The sequence below is a fragment of the Carassius carassius genome, chromosome 44, assembly GCF_963082965.1.
Source record: "Carassius carassius chromosome 44, fCarCar2.1, whole genome shotgun sequence".
NCBI classification, from domain to species: domain Eukaryota; kingdom Metazoa; phylum Chordata; class Actinopteri; order Cypriniformes; family Cyprinidae; genus Carassius; species Carassius carassius.
Window position 1 is genome coordinate 15772893 of NC_081798.1, and position 10812 is coordinate 15783704.

General features: G+C 33.4%; 1 protein-coding gene across 1 annotated transcript in view; it reads left to right on the forward strand.

The window, feature by feature from the left end:
* LOC132126644 (testis-expressed protein 264 homolog) overlaps window positions 1–7394 on the forward strand; it is a 63054-nt gene extending 55660 nt beyond the window's left edge. Inside the window, 1 exon segment of the mRNA XM_059538049.1 lies at window positions 6955–7394. Within this exon segment, the coding sequence (XP_059394032.1) occupies window positions 6955–7247 (293 nt within the window). The 3' untranslated portion in view covers window positions 7248–7394.
* Window positions 7395–10812: the final 3418 nt, after the last annotated feature.

Below are 10812 nucleotides of genomic sequence, written 5' to 3' on the forward strand. Positions count from 1 at the left end.
GGCATATTGCCCTGGTCAACCAAAGCCCAGAGGTACCACTGAGCAAATATGAAACACGGGTGAGCTGTTTGTGACCTGAGGGGTGTGTTGTCCACACCAGCTGTCCTGGACAGTGTGTGTGTGAGTCCTAGAGATGCCAGTTCCACCTGTTACCTTGAAACAAAGTATTAACTATAATATATGATAGACGAGAAGATTAAAGCCGAGAAGATAGAAGATTAAAGAACAAATTTGAAGCCTGCTGGTTTATTGGGTCCAATTATGCTGCTAAATTGAATATGTTTCACAGCATGTCTTGTTTCTGTCCTCTTGTGATTCAAGCGCACGTTTGATCCTCTAGCACAGGGGTCTCCAAAGTTTTTCAGGGCAAGGACCCCTTGGGAGCAGTGTTGGGAAGGTTACTTTGGAAATGTAATAGGTTACATATTACAAGTTACCCTGTTTAAAATGTAATAGTAGTGTAACTTTTTCAATTACTTTATTAAAGTAATGTAACTAATTACTTTTGAGTACTTTTTGATTACTTTTCTAAATTTGTGAAAATTAAATAATAATAAATAAAAGCATATATATCAACTCAAATACAGTTATCTAATAAGCATGTGTCATATTCTGTATAATAAACTCCTGAAACATTGGTGTTTTTTTTAAACTGCTGTTTCTTTGTATATGATGATAGTTTTCTCAAAATAAGTAAAATGCATGAAGTGACACAGAGCAGTTCTAGAAATTATGTTTATGTGCTCGTGTACTCCTATATTGAGGCGGCAGAGGTCTGCGAGCTTCAGTAGGCCTATGTGTAGTAAATGAAACTGCATGTCTTTGCCATTAATTTACAGGAGGGGCGGACTGGGAAAAAAATTGTCGCGGTTCTCCCGGTGTCCAGTCCGCGCCTGATTTCCACAGACACGCGGAAGGTGCAGGAGTCATATATTGCATTTTTGGAGCTTAATATTCACAGACACTAGTCCATGTCATGTTTTGATTCAAGTGTACGGACCTACTTTTGATTTAGTCATCCAAAATGTGGCACATTCCGTCCGCGTTAGACATTTCGTTTTTATGACTGGATTCTACGAACCAGACTGTATTTCTGCATGCCGGAAATTATTAGGGCGGTATGTCTCAGAATAGTCAGTGCAATTTGGGAAATAAATCATTTAAATCTGTATGTGGATGTGTGTAAATATTCAAATGTAATCCCCTTTGTAATCGTTAAAAATTTCATAAGTAACTGTAATTTAATTACTCATTTTTTCTTAGTAACTGTAACTAATTACAGTTACATTAATTTTGTAATTAAATTACGTAATGCCGTTACATGTAACTAGTTACTCCCCAACACTGCTTGGGAGATAGAGGCATGGAGCAGGGACTCTCTGATACAAAATGTGTCAAGCAGAGCTACATATTAAGCATATAGCCTTCGATGTTAAAAGAAACGAACCATATTATGATTAAGAATAAATCAATTATATGTTAAGACCGTAAATCAGATCTATGAACATTATTGTTGTTGCACATGCATCACTACCTCTATATTATTAATTTGTTAATAAAATTGAGATTATGAATTATAGCACATTGAAATAAAAATCACAATTCATTCATTGTTGTAAAGTATTTAAATGGATTTGCAGAGTCATTTTTAATTTTACAAGTCAGAAGGTCATTTGCATCCTCCTGAACTTTAGCTAAACGTTTATAAAAAAATAAATAAATAAATCACATTCTATTGATTCAATTATGTTTCTGGTAGTCTATTAGGTAATCTATTATTTTGAAATGCCATGTTTTTGTCCCGTGCTTGTATCACTGTCGAGTGTTTGCTAAATATGTTTCTCCAATAATATTAAAAGATTACAGTAACAACTAAGAGTGCCTTTGCTTTCATTTGAGGGTGCTTATATTTATAATTTACTTTCTGATTAGTGATTAAACATTAATTGGCGGACCCCCTGCAGTGCTGCTGCGGAGCCCCTAGGAGTCACAGACCCCCAGTTGAAGACCCTCGCTCCAGTGGCATACACAGAAATAGCACTTGCTAAGAAGTAAAGTTAGTTGCTATAGTTGGTTTTTAACTTTAGAAACTAAAATGAAATGGCTTAGAAAACATGTTGAAAATGCACTATAAATATATTTATCATCTGTTAGTATAAGTATTTTTGGAATAAGTTAAATAGCAACTGTTATGCAAAATTCACGTTAACATTGTTTGAACATAAATGTGTGTTGGTAGTGTGTAGACACACCCTACAATGATAAACATCCACTTACTCCTTTTTTTTAATCCCCATAAATTATAAAGAGTGTCTCACAGCAAGCCGTTTTTGCGTGTTTCTGTTTCTACTCAAAATAGGCATTTTCAGAATATGATAAATGATCTGTGGGGTATTTTAAGCTCAAACTTCACAGACACTTTCTGGGGACTTACATTACATCTTGTACAAGGGTCATAATAGGAATAGTTTACATAAAAAATTTCATGATGTTTTTTTTTTTGTTAGGTTTTTTTTTTTTTTTTTTTTTTTATGTGATTTACATTGCGTTCAAGCTACACAATTTCAATTAATGCATTTCCCAGGAATCAAACCTATGACAATTACCAATAACTATTTCAGAATTTATAGCATTATTACAAGTATTTTTTCTGAACTTTTAAGTTTTTAAACTTTTATTTCTGTCAGTTTATTCAGTCTGTCTTCCTAGTACCAAAATAAACATGTGCTTATTATTTATTAGTGTACATATCAATACACCGAAAAATTTACACTTTTATTACACTTTTTTAATAAGCAAAAGTGTGCCAGCAGTGTGCCTTTAGTGATACAAAGTGCAGAGAACAGATGTGAACAGAAGAAAACAGATTTTCTAGTCCTTGATGGTGAAGTATTTCTGATTGTCTTTGAGCAGATGTCTGTGCTGTTTTGAAAGTGCCGGGGACATTCACTGCAGCTGCAAAGTCAGAAATGATTGACCATTTAATTATCAATATGCACTATCAACTCTTTTTGAAGACTGTTAAATTGCAATAATTAAAAAAATAAGTTAATGTCACAGACAGTTTCAGCGCTGTGTCAGCTACACATTTTTAAGCAGATACTGCAAGTGATCATGCTGAATGAATCACTGTTTTGCTGAAGTAGTGTGAAGCTGACCTCGCTGCTCAGATTTAACATTTCACATCTGTTCCCTGGTAAAAGATGCTGCTCACGAAACAGCTTCAAATTTCATGAAATGTGCTTTACATGTCAAGGCGTGTGTGTGTGTGTGTGTGTGTGTGTGTGTGTGTGTGTGTGTGTGTGTGTGTGTGTGTGTGTGTGTGTGTGTGTGTGTGTGTGTGTGTGTGTGTGTGTGTGTGTGTGTGTGTGTGTGTGTGTGTGTGTGTGTGTGTGTGTGTGTGTGTGTGTGTGTGTGTGTGTGTGTGTGTGCAGGTCGTCACAAACAAAAACCCAAGAGCAATTGTAACACCTTAAATTTCACCAAAAAAAAAATCATAAAAGAGTAATTGCACTTAAGCATACGCTCATTAAGGTTCCCTCTGCTTGAGAGAAAGATATGTCAGTGCATTTCTTCTTTAGAAATTTACAACAAAAATGATTGTATATTTACAAATAAATTATTTTGCAGTTGTTCAAATATCTTTTTCTGCCTTTGAATTCAAATTAAAGGGATAGTTCACCCAAAATTAAAATTGTGTCATTAAATATTTACCCTCATGTCGTTCCAAACCCATAAGACCTTCGTTCATCTTCTAAACACAAATTAAGATATTTTTTATGAAATCCGATAGCTTTCTGGCCCTGCATACTCCTGTGAATGTGCATTCAAGACTGATGTGAAAGAGACAAAATAGTTGAATAAAGTCATTATTTTTGTCCTCTTTGTGCAAAAAAAAAAAAAAGTATTCTCATTGCTTCATAATATTTAGGTGAACCACTGATGTACCATGGACTATTTTAACAATGTCCTTACTACCTTTCTGTGCCTGGAACATGTCAGTTGCACTGCTGTCTATGGAGGGTCAGAAAGCTCTCAGATTTCATCAAAATGATCTTAATTTGTGATCCAAGGTAAACGACGGTCTTATGGGTTTGGAGAGACATGAGGGGGAGTAATTAATGACAGAATTGACATTTTTGTATGAGATATCCCTTTAATACCTATCTTATGTCAGTTTTAACTGTCTAGGAGCAGATTTTGCAAGGTCAGGGCAACTGTATCATTAGTTATAAAATGAAAATGATAAATTGAAAGATTGATTTTTTTAAATACATTTTAATAAAGTAATCAGCATTTTTTTTTTTCATTTAAGTAATTAACATAAAACTGTTCTTGACTTACCAGCTAATCAGTGTATTTTAATAAAAATAATCTAACATATAAAATCTGTAATGATTCTTTTAAAATATACTAATGTGTGTTGTATGTATGCTGTAATGTAAAGGGGTGCTTTAAATACAAATCATTCCTCACTATTACAGAAATGAAAGAGGTGAAAAGAAATTTAAGCTATTCTTTAAATAATAATATAATAATAATAATAAAATTACTTTAATATTACATTATATTTAATATTCTCACACCGTTGTTTGAGATACAGTAGATTTTTTTTTAAGCTTGTTTCATGACCCAACCACTAAATTCAGAAACACTTGCAGTCCAGTTTAACTAGGCATTAAATTTGTAGAAATAGTGCTGCATTATTTGTTTTTTAGTGCAAACATCCACTCTCTCTATGTAAATTAGGCTGATTATAGAGTGTATATTTGCAAAACTCAGCATTATTGCATGCTGCAAATATGCGATTTCCTGCAGAAAGCAGGTGGTAAACAATTAAGAGAGCAGGCAATTCATTCTTCCCTCTCACTCTTCTTCTTCCCTCCCTCTGAAATGTTTCAGAGCTACTACTACTACTGACTCACATTTGTAGTAGGTTATGAAGAAAAACGTTAAGAGTTTCCCGCAGCCTCCGGCATGCATGTTGATGGCATATGAAGGACACTTTGTTCTCTCTCTCCACCACTATCAGCCTCTTCATCTTTATTCCTCTCTCACTTTCACACAAATCCCTGTCATCCCTCGCTATCCTCCCTTCATCTAGTCTGTCCATCCCTACTTATAAAAATGCCACGTTGACAGGAAGAGCAGGAGGCAGATAAACAGTAAGTGAGCGGTCATCTAATAGACACACAAAACATCCCTTCATCTTAGAAGCACTGACATAAGCAGAAAAAAAAGCTGAGACACAGGCAGTCCTGACACGTTTGTCACTCTGACACACTGAGTGTGAGCGTGCGGGGTCTCCTTCACAAGCAGCATGAGCGCACACACAAACACACACCACTCTCAATCTGTTAGTTTGTGTGTGTGTGTGTCTAAAACTCCCGAGTGATAGAGAAGATGATGTTTCCAGAACATACCAGTTCTATATCGATTAACTGGCTGATATTTCATAATTTTTAATGTATCTGTATTGGTCATTATTTTATAATTTCCCGTTTTTACATTTAGATAACCTTTGCCATTATCTAACCCTCACTTAAAGTTAATCTTTAAAAAAAAAAAGTATAACAATATTACATATAATATTTAGTAAATCTCGTTTATTTATTTAGATAAAATAGATTATAGAATTGTATTATTACAGGTTAATATCTCAGGGTTATCGGTCACAATTATCATAATTATTATTATATTATCATTACAGGGCTAAATTTAATATTTGTGCACCCTACAGTATATTTAAAAGCATTTTTTTCATGCAGGTATAAAAATGAAAAACTATATTTTACATTTCTGAACAATTAGATTTTTTTTTTATTATTATTTAGTATTATTTCAGTACTATTTCAGTACTATTATTGTATTTATTAATATTTTTAATTTGCCTTTATTTTTATATTTTACATTGATATTTTAATTTATTTCTGTGCTTTTTTTATCCATTTTTTTTAATCATTTAATGTTTTTATATTTCTGTTGAGCTTTATTTTATTTCATATAGTTTTATTTCATATAAGATATTGAATTTTCATAAAAAACTTCCAGTAATATTTATATTAGCTTTATTTTAATTCATGAAATAAATTTTTAGTAGTTCTGGTTAATAAAAGCGACACTAATGTGGTATTTAAAAATCACAGATTTTAGATTTCTAATTTATTTATACAAAATAGTACAGGATTTTAATATCAGCCATTAATTGGTTGTGATCATATTTAATAATCATTATCAAATAATTGGCATTGGCCTGCATTTAAAAATGTGTGCATATGTATGTATCTATATGTGCTTTTTAATGCATAAACAAAAAACTATGAAAAATTGGATTTTTACATTATTTTTTGTTTGCTTGTTTTTGTTGTTTTTTTGCCATGATGTTGCTATGATGTTCTGAGTGGTTGCTAGGTGGTCAAAAGAGTCAAAATAGTAGATGATAAAACAGTTGGAGAAATTTCATAGATGTGCACTGAAGGAGGGACGCATGCCAAGATCTTTTTAAATCGGCAACCACCAATAATGTATGCTATGAATACACATCGCAACTATGCTGCAATATCTTTAGCGTGATGGCAGAGAGTTTGAATGGGTGAGCAGAAATCTAGATATAGGCAAAGGTTTGTGTTCACATGTTTCAATGCCGACACATGAATTCCTCCAAACACTCATCATCTCCCTTCAACGGATACACAAGCACAACTGCTAATTAGCAAGTAGCACCGCAGCAGAAACGACCTGGAATAGCTGATTAAACAGAAGGAAACAAGCGTCTCTTTTTTTACTCTGAAATGTTAAGAGACAACAAGACCAGGAGTTCTAGAAATATTTTATAGCTTTGGTATGCTAGCCACACAGGAGACACTTTCATTAGCAGAGGTGCTGCTTGCTCGCTGTGACACTACGGTGAAAAATGAATCACCTCTTGTGTTTGTGTGGGTGTGTGACACACAGGTGCTGACTCCCACAGCGAGTGCAGTTCTGTGAGCCGCCTGCCCCACTCAGAAAGCAGAGACACCTCACCTGCCCCGTCCACCACACGGACACACTCACACAGAGACAGAGACCGATCCTGGGACCTCGACCATGTGGAGAGCAGCGACACCTCCAGCGTTTCTTCCTTCGAGGAGCTGGACCTCGACTCAGACAGGACGGACAGGTGTGAGCACACCCCTCCACCAATCACAGGAAGCGGCAAAAAAAACCTGCAGGGCCAAGACAGAGAGATGCTGGTCGAGGAAGAGTGAGAGAGCACAACTGTGGGAAATGAGAAGGAAGTGAATATAGTTTTCAGTTGGTTTTAAAGAGATAGTTCACCAAAAAATGTGATATTGTCATTGTTTTTTTGTGCAGAAAACACAATCATTACGTACTCTTGCCAACTTTCAAACTCCAAAAAGCATCATAAAAGCGGTCCATATTACTTGTTTTTTTTTAATTCTATGATGTGAAATTATTTACCTTTTTGCTTTTTAGTTTTCCATTTAGTTTTAATAACTTTTAATAGTTTCAATTTACAAAAGCAACACTGATTAAAGTCTTCTGAAGCTATTTGATAGGTTTGTGTGAGGAAAAAAACTAAATCTTGCCCTCTTCAAAAGTTCATGGTACATTCTAACAAATATTCTGTTGCTACATACACTACAGTAAATGTTTTGTTTGGGTAAAAGCCATAAAGTTTCAGACTTGAGTAAATATGAAAAAAGAAGTGTCAGAGTTGAGTAAATTATGTTGTTTATCAGTGAATAAACACTTTATTTTACTCTGTTTCTCATAAAACTATGGTATGGCTTTGATTAGATTTCAAACCATTTTTTCTTTTCTTTTTTAACAGTTCATAAATTCTCAATTTTGTCATCTACAGAAAACAAAATAGGGTGAGGAAATAATGACAGTTTTCATTTTAAGGTGAACTATCCCTTTAAGTATTATGGTGGATCTGTGTGGAAAAACATGAGTTTTTTTCTATTGATAAATAGAATTTCATTTAGTCAGAATTGTTTTCCATTCCAAATCAAATCGCAGAAACAGAATTTGGTTTGTAAAACTGAACTAGGTAACCTGAATTTCTTGAAAACATCTTCATATTTTATTTAGTGCATCCTCATTAGTATTTCATTAACAATTCTGTTGTTTGTTTGTTATTGATCGTTAGTTCCTCAAGTTAAACTGACATTGATGTTAGTGATTATTCATGTGAATCTATGTAATGTTCCGCTTTTAATTATTTGAGTCTAATTTGTTATTCTCGATCCACACATTCTGTCTTCATTACTCAGTAATTGCTAATTTGTGCCCAAAGAAACTCCCAAAACTGAAGAGTTATGTGACTTGAATATTCATTTATCAAAACCATTTAACCAAATCTTTATTTGCACCAGAAACTGACAGATAAGATTTCCTCAGGAGGGAGATGATTGCAGCACATTTCCATCACTTATTTATTTGTTGTTTGCAATTAAATGTGTTTTGAGCACATAATTAACTGATCATATTTTATCATATAAATTGTATTGCATATACTTGATTTCCCTTTAATAATATAATTTACACTTGATCAGTGTTGTATTTTTTTTTTTTTTTTTAATTTAGTGGTATTTTCTATACGCTGAATGTTGAGGTATTACTCACTATAGACTTTTTTTAAATTGTTTGTAAAAAAAAAAAAAAAAAAGTTTTTTTAACAATAATAAAAATAGTCACAGGGCCAGCTGTGGGCTTCTGTTGGTGTCTTCAAAGTTTGAAAATGTTTCCATTTTGATCCAGATTGTGCAAGTTCACATGCATTTCAGGACAAACTTCATATTCTTTGTTTAGAGAAAGTTCATAATATTTCATATCCATGTCTGATTTGAATTTTTAATGAATTATTTGTTCTGCTAGTTGTTGAGCAACTTAATAAAAAGTTTTATGGGAAAGGACTGGTTCTTATAATAATTTTGTTCATGTATTAATGTTATTTTTGCCCATACTCCCAGTGCTATTTTGATATTATTTATATACTATTATAGTATTTATCAATCTTATTAATTAGCATAGTTATTTTAACTTTATTACTCATATTTATCTTTTCAGTCATTTTAATTTTACTAATTTTATGTGCTTCTATCATTATATTTTTTTTCAATATTTCTACTTAGCTTTATATTATTTTTTACATTTTAACTTTAGTTCTTCTGTATTAGTTAATATTTATAATATATTACAACCATTAATATTTTATTTCAGTTAAAGAAAATTATTTTAATAGTTTTATCGGTTGTTGCCTGTAGGCCTATGCCTATAAAGGGTTTTATATAAGCCATATTTACATAATATTTTCGTTTTCACATACACATTTGTCTAGAGTTAAAAAAGCAACAACACATCTGTCAAACAGAATTAGTTTATTTGTCTTGTTGTGACTTGTCGCTAAAAATCTACCAGTTCCAATAAACTTCAAAACTTTGATGTTTCGTTTTTTTTATCGCCCTCCAGACAGACACAAACTACTGCAAATCCCTGTCTGAATTAAGTCTGGTACAGCTTTCTTTGTTTTCTGTAAAACCTAAACAACTGTCTGCTCTCCCAAGAGATGGGTTTATGTTGTGTCTGCACATTGAAGTTTTAGAGGGTGTGTGTACACAGTCAACTTCAAACTCTCATCACAATCCACACTGTTGATACTACAGGCACTAATTGAAAATAATACATCAGAACACTGCCTTTTCAGACAACTAAAGAAGTTTCACAGACACGGTCAAGAGAATAAGGAAGTTTTTTGTTTGTTTTACAGTGTATGAAAGATTATTTAAAATATGGCATAGGGGTCTTTGAAAATGGTTGTTGATAAACCAAATAAATTAGAGAAATATATGAAAATATAGAATTTCAGCCCCTAAATAGGTAATATGTTACAAAGCATAATATCTAGTCACATGAACCCATGAATTTTGGCAAACCTAGAATAATGTATCCTGATCCTCTTGCCTTTGACTTGGATTGAATGAGAACTTTTGACCCTGTTAAGTTGAACTGAATTAAACCTTAACAGAAACAACTATTCATTTCTTCAGCATTTTAGAGCACAGCCCTAGAGTTCAATTATTATGGCTGACCTATTTATAAACCTCACTTTCACGGTTACCTTACCTCATAATATAACAAATAGATGTTATTTTTGCATGAATGAGTCACAAGCTTGTTGTTATTTAGCATATAGACAGCTTTACACGCTGTTGCATCAGACAAACCTTTTTATAATTTTTTTTTTATTTTTCGTCCAGAGTGCTGACCACAGCTTTCAGATTAATAATTTGACAAATTACGCTACTGTACTTCCATTTGGATTTTTCTGATAATCATATCAACGTGTCCTTGCACTCCCCAAAACTTCATCCTATCTGTCTCGTTCCTCTAGATCTCTCTGCCATTATGATGTTGAACAGACCTCTTTTTCAAGGCAAAATTGGTCCCTTTGTGTTAGAGGTGGGTATTATATAATCTATTGCAAGTGTTTGCTGGTCTAATCACCACTGTGGTGCATGTGCGTTTCTCTCCACCATCCTCTGAAAATATCCAAATTATTTTTTGTGTATGGAAGACAAAGCAAGCTTTGTGCTCGCGTCAGTGTGTGTCTCTCCATCAGCGACCAACCCCCTCCTGATTCCCCTCTAATTGGTTGAGAACAGAACTTGAACAACGCTTGAGGGGTTCTGGAACTTGGATCTTAAGCACTGCCTGATGCATACTTACAGTATGAACTTACATTCCTCACAGAGGCATTGGTACATTAAGTTTCGTTCTGTAATTATACCTTCTTTTATGCTGTCT